Genomic DNA, 15,809 nt, shown 5'->3' on the forward strand with positions numbered 1-15,809 from the left:
ATTCAGAATTTACCTTCACCGCTGATTCTGCAAGGTTCCCTGAATTTTTATAAAATATTTCACCTTTCAAAAACCAATCGACTTTTGCACACCGACGGCGACCACGACTGGACAAAAAGGAAAAGAGAACTTGGCTCGATTCGGTACCGCTGTAAAAATAGAGAAAATGGTGAACCAGGCTGAATAATTCTAGTACAACTTTTGTGAGACTGGTTCAATTAAAGTATTTTTAGTCAAATTTAGTTTTGGTTGAAAATAAAATCTCAATCGAAGATTTTAAAATAATTGTAATTGTAATTCCCACCATTCTAACTAGGACTAGTTGTTCGGATAATTAAAACAAATCCTCAGAGCAGTTTTTCTTCTATACACCTGTAGTGTATAAGTCCTGGTTGATAATAAATAATTAAAAAAAAAATTCGAGCATCAAAATTAAATTAGACGTTTTTTCAAAGTTTTGGCGCTATTTCCATTATACGTTTATTTTCGATAAAGTTGTGGTTTACGTTTAAACTAAAGACTTCTAAAGGTCCCCAATGTCGGTAAAAATTGGGAATTTTATGTTGACATGTGATATTTTAAATTGATAATCGTTTGGATCAGCACGGGGGACTTGATCCCATTTTTTATTTTCTTAGTATTTTTGTGGAAAAATTCGTTGTCCTTCTGAAAAATTTAATTCGGAAGCGCATTGGAGGCAATTTCGTGGAGCGAAAAAAAGTTTTATGATGACACAGCTCGTTGTAGTGCATGTTTTCGGATGGCGGTATATTTTACGGGCAGAAAAGTGATTCGTCTGCAGTGCGCTTTTAGCGGCCATGATGCTTTTAACTTTCCGTAGCAAAAAAAAATATTCGAGCATCAAAATTAAATTAGACGTTTTTTTTCAAAGTTTTGGCGCTATTTCCATTATACGTTTATTTTCGATAAAGTTGTGGTTTACGTTTAAACTAAAGACTTCTAAAGGTCCCCAATGTCGGTAAAAATTGGGAATTTTATGTTGAAATGTGATATTCTAAATTGATAATCGTTTGGATCAGCACGGGGGACTTGATCCCATTTTTTATTTTCTTATTATTTTTGTGGAAAAATTCGTCGTCCTTCTGAAAAATGTAATTCGGAAGCGCATTGGAGGCAATTTCGTGGAGCGGAAAAAAAAGTTTTATGATGACGAAGATTTTATTCAGGTGATATTAACCATTGATCCAAAATCGCACCATGTCTTCGGACATCGGCATATTTTGCGAGCAGGCTTGACAGCTCGCTTGACCATTAGGGGTCGATGCCGTTTTTTATTTCATTTCATTGAGGCTGAAGTGGCTGTTCGTCGGAAATATTCACAGTTTGAAGAGGAGGTTGTCGGATGAAGAAACGAATACATAGATGTTCGGACGCACTTGTGTTGGTCGAATATGGGTCTCCGTCGTTGTAGTTGTGAGACGATATGTTTGATTATAACGAGAGGTAAAGAGTTTTGTATTCGTGCGAGAGGATGCAAATCGGAGCTGAAATGTATGATTCGTGCGAGAGGACACGAATAGTTTGTTTAGATTTGTGCGAGAGGACGCAAATCTGCACCGGGGCACTACCGGTAGTGCACTTTTTGCTGTTTTCATGCTCGTTTTCAGGATGGGTAGTCCACTGGTAGTGCACCATAAAGTGGACGGTGGAACACTCTGAAAATATTCGGTGTTGCTTGCGCTCTCACCAATACTATCATGAATTTTGACAGCACATGCTTCCCGATGTAAACAAATATCAGCTGGTTGGTTTATTTCTATACCGTATAAATTGCGTTCGAGCTGTTTTTTTCTCTTTATTATCCCGAAGAACGGAAACTGGTTCCGGATTCAATACCAGTGCCGTTTCCAACAGAGGCGGAGAATTTCACCTGGATGGCACGTTCCAAAGCAAACAACGCTTCCTAGAAGAAATGTGCCCAGAAGGCTTGCTGCAATCAGTTCCAGGCGATGCCGAAAAAGAGCAGCAAATCCGAGTGCAAAAAGGCCAACCCAAAGATCTGGTGGAATCGCCCAAACCGAAAAGTTTTCTTGTTCGGGAGGGTCCTATAAGTTGGTCTCCACAGCAAGAAGCGTTCAGCTGCATCGAAGCTACTCTGCTTCGAGCTGTGCCTTAGGGTGACGATGCTCGGTTGCGCCAAGTCCCGGATTCCCACCCGTTGCCCTTCAAAAACGGTAGTTCGAGACTACACCCGCATTGGGAGCTTGAATTTCGTTTCGGTCTGTTAGCAAAATTTTCTCCCCCGATTTCCGCGATCTGAGTTCGCCAATTTGACTTCCAAGAATTTTTCTTTTGTCATCTGAAAACGGAAATAGGTACTCGAGGTATTTGCGAGGAATAAACGTTCAAAATACCGGAACCTTCAAGCTGGGGTAACTGCAGTCTAGCAGCAGCAAACATAGACCACCCAGAATCAGCTGGTATTGCAGTTATCATCAGAGCCAGAGGCGAATCTACCAAGCAAAATAAATCTGAAATCTTCACAATTCAACATAGTATATAAATTCATGCTAAATTTTTCATATTATTTAAAAGATAATGATCAACTAAAGTAAATTTCATTTCAATTTTCGAAGTCGAACGAAAACAAATACCAGCTGTAATGGATTTTTGACAGCTTGATGTTTTCTGTTGACACTGCCGATTTCACGTACACCAACAAAGGTGGGTGCGAAACTCGATTCATGCTCGTTTTCAGCGTGGAAGGTGCAACACTTTCGGGTGGTGAAAACAAATACGGTAATAGCTGATGTGTGATTCGTGCGAGAGGACACGAATAATCTGTTTAGATTTGTGCGAGAGGACGCAAATCACAGCTGAAATATGAGATGCGTGGAGAGGAATCGATTGTTGTTTGTTTTGATTCATGCGGGTGGACATGAATTGATTTTTTGACTGTAGCCATTTAACCCATTCTAATGCTATAATTGTAGTTGATACCTAATTCGATTAGTAAGCAGCCAGCGGTAACCGAAAACATGCCGCTCGATGTTAAAAATTTTGAATTTAAAGCTATGCTTCATGAATTTTAATTTTGTTTCAGCAAGAGCGCAAAGAAAAACCGACGCATTTCTGAGAACGTCAGCTCAACAAAAGTAAGCCGGGAGAAAGTTTTGGAAAAAGATTTAGTGGAGGAACGCACCCGCAGTGCAATGCTTTTGGAAGAGCTTAGAAAAGCGCGGGATGATATGCGTGAACTGAAGGCTACCGTGGAACAAATGAAATCATCTGCTACACACCCAGCTAGCGAGAGCGAGGTTGAATTTGACGGAAGGCCGAGACCATCGAGCACGCGGCAGAATGTCACAAATGCGAGCTGGGAGGAATCTCGTTTCCTAACTTCCGTCAACCATCTGTCTATGTCTTCAATCAACATCCCGGAGTGCAGACCCCTTGAAAAAGGCGACGAGATTCATCGGCACACGTTCGAGTCGTGGAAAGACCTGCTCATCGATTCCATGAACCTGGCAGGAGTCACAGATGAGCAGACGAGATTTACGATTTTCAAAGTCAAGGCGGGCTCCCGCCTGCTTGAAGTGTTCAGGAACACCAAGTCGACCAGCGAAAACGCTGGCTCCGGATCGTCAACAGTGAAAGTCTTTTACCACGGCCCTATGCGCCGGTGAATCGACGCGGGACCATTAAGTAAATAAGTATTGAAACCAAGAAAATCGCTCATGTAGTTCAAGAGTGACTAATGTAAAATATCCCTAAACGCCTTTCCAAATGGTCAAAAATCAACGTCTTGGAGCATCATTAGATGTTTCAAGCAACAACAATTCTTTGGAATAAATAGTATGTATACTTCCATCCATGATTTAGAACCGCTAGTCACCTTGACCATCTGCATGTTCTTCGCTTTGCATTTGTTGGCCATAGGGATCACATCTGACGTCTCCAGGTCCAAGATCATTGGATCGTACTTCTGCGGAATTAACATAATCCTGATGAAACTACCAAATGACATCGTCGTTTCCTTCTGTTCCAACTAGTCCAATGCCCAGCTTCGATAACAGGCCGATCTTTCTTGTTGAGCCGCCGTTTTGAAACGCCTTCCGCAACGGGTCGCACGCTTTTCTGGCATTCTTAATCGCAAGCCTTATAGCATATTGTCGTGTCCTCCGCCGGGCATTTCTCTACCCAATTCAACTACCTCGTCGGAAACCAGAAGAAGGGACACGTTGATCCCTCAAGCGTACTCGTATCACTGTCGAATCGATCGTTGTATCTTCGCTTGGTCTCTTCCTTCCCCCAATTCACGCACACGAGCCAACGTGTACCAACACGCCAGCCACCGAGTTCTTCAATCGGTCGACACTCAGACAAACACACTCTCTCATTCCTCTCTCGAGGCTTCGTTTTACTTCTCATATTTCTCCTTTTACCCATACTGACGAAGGATATCATGAAAGCACTTGTGAAACGGGGCGTATCTAGGTACCTTTATTTTCAACTCTCCTTTGTCATCATTAGGGATGTCGCTTTTAATTTAATTAATTTAATTTTTTTTTAATTATTTATTATCAACCAGGACTTATACACTACAACACCCATAGAAGAGGTTGCAAAAATCCAATGCCTATTTAGCATATCTCTGTGCCGATAATGCGCTGAAATGTGCACTGTGCCGAAGACGGTACACTGCCGGCCAAAAGTTTGGGATCACCCACTAAAAAACATGCAAATTTTGATCGTTCATATCTCAGCCGTCTTAGGACATATTGCAAATCTTCTGATCTCATTTGAAAAATAATGAGCAATAGCTATCTCGGAGGTATTTTGCCCAAATATAATGTTTTAGTTTTGAACTTAAAACTTAACCTAAAGTTATAACATTCGAACTTCATGCAGGACGAGGTATATTTGTCATAGACTTTCTGTTACCGATCAATCACAAAAAAAACGTACAACGGCGGCTTCCCGGCGTTTGGCCTCCTTTCAATGCATTCCTTTGTCTTAAGATGGAAACGGGAAAGGGAACGGGAGTGAAGGAACGGGAAACCCATTGAATGAGAACTGTGCTTTGCTTACTGCCTGCTATTACATACACACGCTACATATACACAGCTGCTAAAGCCGGGCAGCTTGGCCGGTGTTGTTTGCCGGTGAATTGAAGGAATGTTTTTGTTGTTGTTTTTGCTACATACACACGCACAGTGCTCGGTTCGCTGGCTGCCTGGTGTTGGCCGGTATTTATTTCCATCCTTCTTCGGCTTGTGATGCGATGGGGAGGGACGCGAAAACGTTTTTATTTTGTTTCATTCAGACATACGCGATTCGGTTGCTCTGGGAGGTTAATACAGGTGGGCGCAATCGAATCAGTGCCGGTCGCGTTATCTTCTTGTACCAATGATGCTATGAAATTGACTACACGCCATTGGCACAGAGGCTGAATTTTGGGTGTAGCAATCGTAAATTCGTCGGCGAAAACATGATCAATTCAATGATTTAAATTTAAGGCGATCGCACAATCCGCGATGCCAGGTAAATGTTTGACGTTTTGTAGTTAAGAAAAAAGGTAAACAAAAAGGTGTAAATTTTCGATGAATTTAAAACTCTTTTTACTACGGGTTTTTACTTCAGACATCTTTTAAAAAGTGTAGAATCAGGTCTTCTTCTTGTGTTTTAAATATTTCTTGAAAAAATATTGATACCTCACTGCAAAAAATCCACATATTAGGAATATGTGTTAGCCTTATAGATTTTTGCAATGTGATTCCCATTTGGAAAATACGTGCCCAACATATAGAATACAAGATTATAACTTTTATATGCGTCACATAAAAGTTATAAAATCCCTCACTTAAATATTATAAGACTACGTTATACTCTAACACTTGCCTACTTTGAGGCGTTTTCATACTTGCCTACTCAAAGGCGGTTTTTTTTCGAAAGAATTTTTCGGACGAAGAAAGATATTAAATGGTTCATCATTTTGAAATTAATTTATTTTAAAAATAATTATCCGTATTATAACGACGACAAAAACTACAGATCTTTTAGAAATAGATCATTTCTGGGAGTTTGCTTCATTACGTCCATCATATTTTCCTGGAACACGGGATTGACGACTATAGCGACCACAGACACCAGACTCCTGGCTCTGCAAAATTAAAAAAAAAAACACTATTTTCAATCAAGCTAGAAATTATTAATTGATTCACTTACCTTCCTCTCTCGACATCCACTTAACAACAGATTTCCTCATGCAGTAGTCAGCTTCATAAGGGGGAGAGAAGAAAAGATGGATAAGGATCCACTGGTATTTTCTTTTTTGAGTATTACTCACCTAATTATTGTATTTAAGTTGAGAACGACACAACAACTTTTTCTTCAGGGTGGCCATTTTGAACACGTGAAAATTCTCACAAACGAAAATCATAGATCTTATCCGTCAATAACACATACATTTCATATTTCGAATATGAATTTTATGTGTGACATATGATTGTCATATGAAGCATATGAAATCTAAGTGTAGAACAATTTTGAAGACGTAGGTATGTGTAAGGGAAACATATATCCGAAGTGTGGATTTTTTGCAGTGATACTAAGCGATAAATTGGGTTTCAAAAACTGGTGTTTTTCTTGCGATTGAAAACACACCTAAGTATTTTAAAAGTTTTTGAATGAAAAAGTGATATTTAAAAAAAAACTTTCATTTAAAAAAAATGTTGGAGATATTTGTAAGCTAAATTTACGAAAGTTCTATTTTGGAAAGCATTCTAGCAAGAAAAAAAACCTGATTGAAAAAACTGGAATTTCATCCTGTTTTCTGTTCACCAAAGTGACAAATCTGATAGTTCTTTTCTGGAATCAACGGAGTGTTTGAGTTGTTTTTTTTTTACTGGAAGAAGATTTAAAATGATTTAGATTTTTTTTAATAGATTTATTTAAAAGTTGTATTTCATTATGAAAAATGCACTTTTGAAATGGCTGCTCTTATGTGACAGCTGTTTGCACATTTTATTCGTAAATTTTTGTGAAAAATCAAATGTATTTCCGTCGGCGTGTCTTGCAAGTACTTCTCATGACAAAATTTTGCCCAATAATTATTAAAAAAAAACCTTAGGTGCTAATTTCCTTTTAATTAAGGTACACCGGGGTAAGTGTGGACGATGGCTATTATTTAAAACAATACTGTGCACTATTTTTTCAAACTTTTAATGCAGAATGTTCAATTTACTTGTAATCTATCCAATAACGGTGAAAAAGATACGATTCGAACAATAAAGGATGTTTACAGCGGCTTTTTGGGAATTTTCTATTTTAAACCACAGAGAACTCTGTGTTTCAACTACGATGTCGAGTTGATGTGCATCTTTCTCTATTGCAAATTTCTCGTAAACTAGCTGCCTCGTGGCGAAAAACTCTACATTGAAGCAATCCTTACATTCCAAACAACTAGTTAGGAAAATAAACGGCGGTTAAAAATGCAGAAAAAAGAGTTTATTTACAAAAAATTAAAATTTTGTCTCTAAACCCTACCTGTGGTAAGTGTGGACGGCTTTATAAAGACTTGATGTTTATACATTTTTTTCGATTTTCTGTTCGTCTTCCAATACAATTTAGCTATATTTAGCATACGGATCATGAAAAGTTGGGTAAAGTACTTGTTTGTTCTATGTGTTTGATAAAATCGGATCTCGTGAGTTGCAACACACAATAATCATTGAAAGATGCCTTACTTATAGTATCATGAACTTTTTTCCAAATTTTGGACGGTTCGAGCAAAAGAATAACGTATTAAACCAAGAAAACACAAATTTGTTGAAAATTTCCCGAGAAAACAAAGGGAAAATCTACCGTCCACACTTACCCCATAAAGCGGGGTAAGTGAAGACACCAGCAGTCCATAACAATTTAACTACCTACGTGATAACTTTTCTCGCTTTGCTTCTATCATGCTCATCTCTTCAGCGTTTGTAAACAACATGTTCTACATCACATTGAATGTAATTTTATCAAAATTGCTGCACCGTTGATTTTTTAATGATTTTTTAAAGTTGAACTATACGAAAAACCTTCCACACTTACCCCGATGTACCCTATATGTCTGTTCCTAAAAGCTTCCCAAATTCTCTAAACTCTTCTATGGAGCACTTTGTGGCGCTACTGTTTGGTTAATATCTCCCCATGAAGAGAAAGAGAGTTCATCGGTATCTCACATGATGCCGAGAACCCGTTCATAGTGTGTCGTTTTGTCTCGATTTGAATCGGTGGACTCTCTGGAGCCACCGTCAACACTCAGGGGTTTGAAAGAACTTCAATGGAATCAAATAGATCCGGTTGATGATCTCGAATCCACCATTCGAGTGAAAGCAACGCACCTCTTTGGCCCGCGCGATAGCTTCCTCTTCGGCGTCGAAGCTGTCATTCATCGGCGTAGTGACGGTGAACTATGGCTGCTGCTGAATAACGAGTAAATAACTGCTGGGCGTTATCTACATCTCTTGTCCTGAGCTGCTGGTACATTTCTTTGATGTCACCTCCCACGAAAACTCGATGCTCTCGAAATTTGCTGATGACTGCGGAAGTGATGCCAGTAGATCGCCTTAGCCTTTGGTCAGGTAATATTCGATCTGTTGGTTAATATTTTGTTGCAGATGTGGATCTCGGTTGAACCTTCGCTCAAGGCTCCTCAGTCTATTAGACGCCATTGGATAGCTCTAGGGAAAAACGGTTTCTTGTTTCCACCCAAGCCTCGTTCCGAAGCGATTACCTACCCAGACGACTGTCGATTCCAGGATGTCTCGGGCTCTGCGATTTTTTTTTCATTTATTTCACCACCCATACCACAGCAAAAGTATTAATATGGGTATAAGAGTGCCCCAAATGACCAGATTTTTGAAAAAGTTATGCGCTGCAGGCTAAAATGTATTCTAGGTCTAGTACAAGATTTCATGCCAAATTTGGGCCAGATCGGATCACGGGAAGGGGTCGCTCAACGAGTCTTAAGTTTGTATGGGATTTTGAGTCATTTTTTTCGGAAAAACATGAAAAACCACTTTTTTGTAAATAAATTTAGTCCCCTCTAGCCGATTTCTTTTGAAAACGGTTTTTCCTAAGCTCCAACACTCATTCAATTTTTATTTCAATATACTGTAATAGAGTTACCATTGAATGATAACTAATTGATGATGAAATAGTATTCAAGATCTAGAAAGTGTTTTTGAAAGTTTTTGATTCTCATTGAAAATTTAAAAAAATCGAGCAATAGATGAACAAATTTTTACATTTTTCGATGCCTTAAAAAACTTTACCCAGTATGTCGGATAGACTTAATGATATCACCTACAAACTTTATGATGCTTTCATTATCCTATATCAACACTGTTGGTGTAAAAATATTTTTCAGACGATCACCAAATTTTTTAAAATAAGTATTTGTATAATTCAGTTACCTGTCTGGGGCAAAATGCAACAAAATGCCAATCAGAAAAAACTTCATAAATCTCGTTTCCATATGCTGGGATATTATTGTTTTGCATTATGCGATTGTCAAAATTAAAATTTCATCTATCCTAAGATTTATTTTCATAATTTCAGCTAATAGAATATTTAGTTGTATTTTTACCCCTAAATGTATGCAGCAAATTTACGCTTTTACCTTAAAACATTTTTGACCGAAAAAAAATGTAAAATTCAATTCGAACAAAATAAAAAATTACTGCAATTTGTGCTTTATGCTTTATGACATCACAAATATATCAAAAACTATAAATTTTCAAACGTTTTCATTTGATTTCTCATTAATAACAGAGTTTATTGCAACTTACCCCTTTTTCTTAGTAAGGTGAAAATCTCATGTTTTTGTAAATTCAAAAATAACTGGTGAACCCAATAATTTTTCTGACTAGGTCAATGTCCCATCAACCTTAAAATTTTTATACACAAACGGTATGATTATTTGTGGACATTAAGTTTTTAAAAGCCATTGAAGTTGAAAACTGTTACATGATGCTCCAGTTGACGGTATTTACCTAGATTATTTTTGTTTAAATATCTCAGATATTTGTGGAACAATTTTAAGGAAAATTATAGGAAAATTAAAGCAGTGAAATAATCGTTAATTGTTTCGAAATTAAGAAAAAAAGTTGAAATGTTCAAAGAAATGAAAATGTAGTTCTTCAGCCCATGTGTTTATGCAATTTTTGGATTTTTTAAAATTTTCTTCAACATCAAGGATTTTTGTAAAACAAAACATTTAGGGGGGGGGGGGGGGGGGGTAGGGTCTAACACTTTAAAAAAAATCGATTTTTTTATTTTTTTATTTTCTTATTGTAAAACATTTCAAGAATGTTGTGTCAAATTTTCAAGTCAATTGGAGCAAAACTGTAGAAATTATAGGCCTTTATTTCCTCCTATCTAATACTGCAAGAAAGCAAGAGCAGAAACTTCAAACGCGTTTTTCTCGAAAGCACATTTTTAAATCCGTGGACATCGTCATTTGAAAACTACTTATCCGATTCTTTTCAAATTTGGAACATATTTTCTACATATAAAATACCAGACCCCAACGTTTTTCTTTTTTGTTTTTTTTATTTACTTTGGGGAGATTTTACAGGTGAAAAATGGCGGATTTTTTCGTGAAAAATCGTAATTTTTACTTCAAACAGCCACAAAAATTTCATAAATTTTTTTTTAAGTTAAATAAAAACGTTGGGTCCAGGAAAACATCTATTAAAAATATTTTGCTCTGATTTTTTGACCTCAGATGATTCTGTGCTGAGATACAGTGTCCACCGCAAATCCTGTTTTCTAAAAGGCATCTTCGAAAGTGCTCCGTCACCGGCTCATTTTTCAATATTTTTCTACTAAAAAATTACTAAATGTTCTTTTAACAATGTTTTATATAATGCAAAAAATTCGAATACATTTGTTTGAACGATAGCTCTAGAAAAAAATCGTGAAATGGTGTTTTTTTTATACCCGTTAGACCCTACCCCCCCTTAATGTTGTTCGCAATCATGAAAGTCAACTTCTGTTTATTCAACTACTGTCGCGGAGCTGATGATGAAGGACTAAAATATTAACTTATCATTTAGTCGTTTGAAAGTGAGTTGTGTTGCGATTGAAAATTTGATCCTCAAGTTAAGTCATTTGGCCACAGAAAACTGACTGTATTTTACACTGTACAACATTTGAAACGAACTATATCAACGGGGGAGTTTCTAGTTGGTAGGAACCTTCTTATCACAAAGTTTTGTTTCACAGCATAGTTGTGCAAACAAATAACAGATGATTGTATGTAGTACCAAATATCCTACAAAGAATTGTAGAAAGCGACTGAGGAAAAGTTGAAGAAAATGGCTCAACGAAAGAATAAACGTGAACAAAACTTGACTACGGGGGTAAAAACAAAAAGGTTAACTAAGATATACCTACACATAAACCAATTGCTGTCGAAACTGTAGCAATATTCGAAAAATATCTTATTTAGTTTAAAGGTGGTAAAAAACAGGTCCCGAGGGCGGTCAAAAATAGAAACATGGTATGGTGGTCCAAAATACCGACCAGAGTAAAAAGTGATACGATCAAAATTTGGTCAATATCAACTTGACGTATTTCTTTCCATTTTGCATTTAAAAAACCTGAACACCCCTCATTTTGAAGGTGTGTGTGTAGAATGTTGCTCCTATTTTGATTTTGGAATTCACTCTTCAGTTGTCAAAATGCCGTCCAAGGAAGAAGACCACCCAAGTAACCATAAGCACTAAAGCTTTGCATTTTTATAGCTTTACACCAGCATTCAAGTGCTAAATTACACTATATCAGCATACCAAGTGCAATTTTGCATTACACCAGCCCTTCGAGTGCTATGCTGCATGAAATTAAAATTATACCACTCTTTTAAAATGCAACTAGCATTTCATCAGCTTTGCACATTGCTTTAGAAATTCAACATAGCTCTAAATCAGAATAACAAATGCTATATTTTCCAAGCATTAAATTCGCATCAAACAAGCTTGCTTAAATGCTTTTTTGCACTATCTGAGCACTACACTGGCATTAGGCCAAAGCACATTAGCATTGATTGATGCTGAATCAATGCAAATTTAGGGCACCGGTTGCCAGAAATTTGATTCAAATAGGGCTTTAATTTCAAAGATTTAACGCGGACCTGATAGGTCCACAAGCAGAGTTACTGAAAAATGTCCGATCCATATGGATGTCATGAGTTCGATTCCAGGTCATCTTCACCCGAAAAATTAAAAAAAAAATATTGAAAATTTAAACCGAGAGATCCCCTTAATATGCATCAGCGAATATCAAAATAAGTCAAATTCATTATCATGGCAGGAAAATGGAGCCAAACAAAAATCGAATTTTTTTTTTACCCGCATGGTTGTACCTCATTTGAACGCCATTTGCTTTTTCCCAGAATTTTGTCCGCCAACGCTATAGCATCAATTTAGCATAGCACAGTGCTTTTATAGGGTTATACCAGTTTCTGCACTAAAGCCGCAGTTAATTTCGCCAAACCTGGCTCACAGGGCTAGTATGATGCACAGAATCAAGCTCTATAGCTGATGATAGAGCAGAGTTGGTGCTAGTTTTTAGTGCTTATGGTTACTTGGGCAGCGTATCAGAATTTTGCTCGCACATCGCGAAAATCCGAGATACTCGCACGCAAAGCTGGCAAAATCGCTAAAAGTTGCCAAATCAACCGTTACAAATGTAATTAAAGTGTTTGGGGAACGTTTGTCGACAGCCAGGAAGTCTGGATCGGGGGGAAATCGAAAACCGGAAGCCGCTGAGACGACAAAGAGAGTTGCCGGTAGTTTCAAGCGAAACCCTAACCTCTCTCTCCGAGAGGTCGCAAATAAGCTGGATGTATCGTCTACAACCGTGCATCGAGCCAAAAAACGAGCCGGACTATCGACTTACAAGAAGGTAGTGACTCCAAATCGAGATGATAAACAAAATACGACTGGCAAAGCGTGATCCCGGAGGCTGTACACGACGATGCTGACGAAGTTTGACTGCGTGGTAATGGACGACGAAACCTACGTCAAAGCCGACTACAAGCAGCTTCCGGGACAGGAGTTTTATACGGCAAAAAGGAAGGGAAAAGGTAGCAGATATTTTCAAGCACATGAAACTGTCAAAGTTCGCAAAGAAATATCTGGTTTGGCAAGCCATCTGTACATGTGGCTTGAAAAGCAGCATTTTCAAAGCTTCCGGGACTGTCAGCCAAGAAATTTACGTGAAAGAGTGTTTGAATAAACGTCTGCTGCCTTTCCTGAAGAAACACGGTTGTTCCGTACTGTTTTGGTCGGATTTGGCATCATGTCCTTGTCATTACGGTAAAAAGGCCATGGAGTGGTACGCCGTCAACAACGTGCAGGTGGTTAGCAAGGACAAGAACCCTCCCAACACGCCAGAGCTCCGCACAATTGAGAAATACTGGGCTATTGTCAAGCGGAACCTAAAGAAGACCAAAAAAACTGCTAAGGACGAGCAGCAGTTCAAGGCAAACTGGCTTTCTGCGGCGAAGAAGGTGGACAAAGTGGCTGTACAAAATCTGATGGCAAGGGTTAAGGGTAAGGCCCGGCAATTCGGATTTGGAAAAGCGGAAGCCTAACTGAATATTTTTCCTGAATGTTATACTAATTAAACTTGAAAAAGAAATTTTATTGGATTTTTTAAATAAACGATTTCACCGATTTCCACGCGTTTTCCCTTGACCAAATTTTGACCCTTTACTATACTTCTTGTAAAAAAAACGAACACAAACACATACAGGAATCTCAATGAAACATGATGTTTTGTTGAAAATAATTATTGGCTTTCGGTGCCACGAAATGAAAATATCGAGACATGAATTAAAATTTATCTAATGGCCACTTTTTATTTCTTACCCGCCCAAGCTCCCGACTATTCTGGTCAATTTTGTTTCGAAGTGTATTTTCCACTTACGGTTCTTGGTCCGGTGCATGGTCCCACTGTCTGCCTCGTAGTTGACTTCTGCTGCTGGTGTTGTTGTTGTTCTGCTGCTGGAGCAGAACTTCCCAAGCAGCCGGAGGTGTGGCTGGTGTTGTACCGATGGCGAGGCACCACATGGCAGTGCCGGATGTTGTTGCTGGAGTTGTTGTTGCTCTGCTGCTGGTGCAGCATCTCCCAAGCAGCTGGAGGTGTGGTTGTCATCGCACCCAATGGCGACGCACGACATTGCCGTGCCGGATGTGGTTACAGGAGTTGTTGATTGCCCTGGCCGACGCTCCACTTATTCTGACGGCAACTTAGCACGGGATTTCCATCGCCACCTGAGATGTGTTGCTGTCGATGTACTTGCTCCTAAGCCGGCGATGATGGAGTGGCCATCTGTGCCACGATCGCCGCTTCTCTTCTCCGTCTGGATGCGGAGCAAAAGCCCCGAATCTTCCTCACACGGGTGCAGACCCGCAGGCTTAAATCCTCCGCACTCCCGACCGAGCACCACGCTTTTTTCTAATCCCGCAAAAACTGACTCACCCGCGGAATTATCGATGACAGGACCCGTCTTTTTCTTTCTTTTTTCCAGTTTTTTGGGAACTGTGGGCTATCGGGTTTTTTAAAAAAAAAAGTTCGATACAGTGGGCCAAATCTGGTCGAACAATTTCACTTTTTATTTATTTTTGATCAGAGTTGGGTTTTTTTTACTGTATTTTTGCTCAAATCACACCATCGAAAAGGTTCCAAAAATCAACTGTAACAGTTTCCTCGAAGAGATCCCTTTTTACTTAACTCTAAGCGTACATCTTTCGAGGATATGATGGCTAGCATATTACAAATGCTAAAACCACCAACCCACCGAAAGTGTACTATGTATGCCGTGACCGCCCGCATAATCGAAAACCATTCAACGAATCATCCGTATTATTCTGTTCCGATTACGATAATCGTAGCGTTCCGTAACTTGACTAATCGTGTGTCCGCGTTAAATGCGTATTCGCTATAGATGATTTAAAAATATTTCGGGAAGATACGTTGAATGATTTAATACCTAATTTGAGTTTTCGTGAACCTTAGTGCAGTGTGTCTAAACTCACCAAAGACGTGTCTTGACTATCATGAAAAAAAAAGAAAAAAATCGTTCATATTTCCCACGGGGTACCACCGGATTGGATCGGATCGGATCGCATTTTAAGAAAGCTCCAATGGCCCTGATTATTCCGGAGTTATTTCTTGGCAGTAAACAAGGTAAGTGTTGATTATTTGGTTTTTCTTTAAGATGAGCACCAAATGCTACTGTGGACTGCCAAAAACGACTGAAAAAAACACCACTCCTCCGGGAGGTCCGAACCCCGAAAATTACGCAAACAGCAAAGTTGACTTACCCAGAAATATCATCTGTTGATGGTGGAATTTTCAAGTTTTTTTTTTAAATCAATATCTTCTATTTATATTATTTTTTGTTTTTTTTTTAAGATTGCTCCCGGATGTCGCAGGATCAACAGAATCGGTCGGAAAAAAGTTTTCTCCTTCAATTGACTGAAAAATGTCGATCCTCATCCGAAAGAAAAAGCTTCCTCCTTCCTCGATTAGGGTTCCGGCGGAAAACCTGAATATAAGCGCCGTATCGGAAGGCATAGGCTCCAAAGGCAGAGGCTAATAGTTATCCGGGGATAAGTTATCCTGCAAGTGTACTAACCGGTTTTGCAGTGGATTTGGTAAGTGTTTCAATTCTGCCATCGGTATTTTGTGTTTATTTTGTTTGATTTTAGATAAGAAACATTTGTTGCTCGATTGCAGAGACGGCTCGGAAGCAAAACTGGTCTGTCACAAAAGCCCTGAATCGCAAG

At 38.8% G+C, this 15,809-nt stretch overlaps 2 protein-coding genes and 1 long non-coding RNA gene across 3 annotated transcripts in view; 1 reads left to right on the forward strand and 2 right to left on the reverse strand.

Annotated features, from left to right (window-relative positions):
• LOC129759603 (NADH dehydrogenase [ubiquinone] 1 beta subcomplex subunit 10) overlaps positions 1 to 148 on the reverse strand; it is a 31,159-nt gene extending 31,011 nt beyond the window's left edge. Inside the window, exon 1 of the mRNA XM_055757075.1 lies at positions 14 to 148. The gene's annotated coding sequence lies outside the window, so the exon portion shown is untranslated. The remainder of the gene's footprint in view (positions 1 to 13) is intronic.
• LOC129759605 (uncharacterized) lies at positions 27 to 14,513 on the reverse strand. Its single transcript, XM_055757076.1, has 2 exons — positions 13,945 to 14,513; positions 27 to 149 (listed from the first exon to the last, which is right to left on the reverse strand). The coding sequence occupies exons 1-2, from the start codon at positions 14,195 to 14,197 to the stop codon at positions 67 to 69; spliced, it is 336 nt and encodes a 111-aa protein (XP_055613051.1). The 5' UTR covers positions 14,198 to 14,513; the 3' UTR covers positions 27 to 66.
• A 553-nt stretch (positions 14,514 to 15,066) lies between these two features.
• On the forward strand, positions 15,067 to 15,809 carry LOC129759601 (uncharacterized). Its single transcript, XR_008740197.1, has 3 exons — positions 15,067 to 15,207; positions 15,436 to 15,677; positions 15,732 to 15,809. It is a non-coding gene; the product is annotated as an uncharacterized LOC129759601 (long non-coding RNA).

This window comes from Uranotaenia lowii, unplaced genomic scaffold (assembly GCF_029784155.1).
Source record: "Uranotaenia lowii strain MFRU-FL unplaced genomic scaffold, ASM2978415v1 HiC_scaffold_20, whole genome shotgun sequence".
In the NCBI taxonomy this organism is placed as follows: Eukaryota; Metazoa; Arthropoda; class Insecta; order Diptera; family Culicidae; genus Uranotaenia; species Uranotaenia lowii.

Bases quoted from the DNA above. Each gene is read 5' to 3' on its own strand.
- LOC129759605 (XM_055757076.1), bottom strand. From the start codon at position 14,197: ATGTCGTGCGTCGCCATTGGGTGCGATGACAACCACACCTCCAGCTGC. The intron at 150-13,944 runs GTAAGTGGAAAA...CTATTTTTACAG, and splicing joins CATGCACCGGACCAAGAACC to CGGTACCGAATCGAGCCAAG.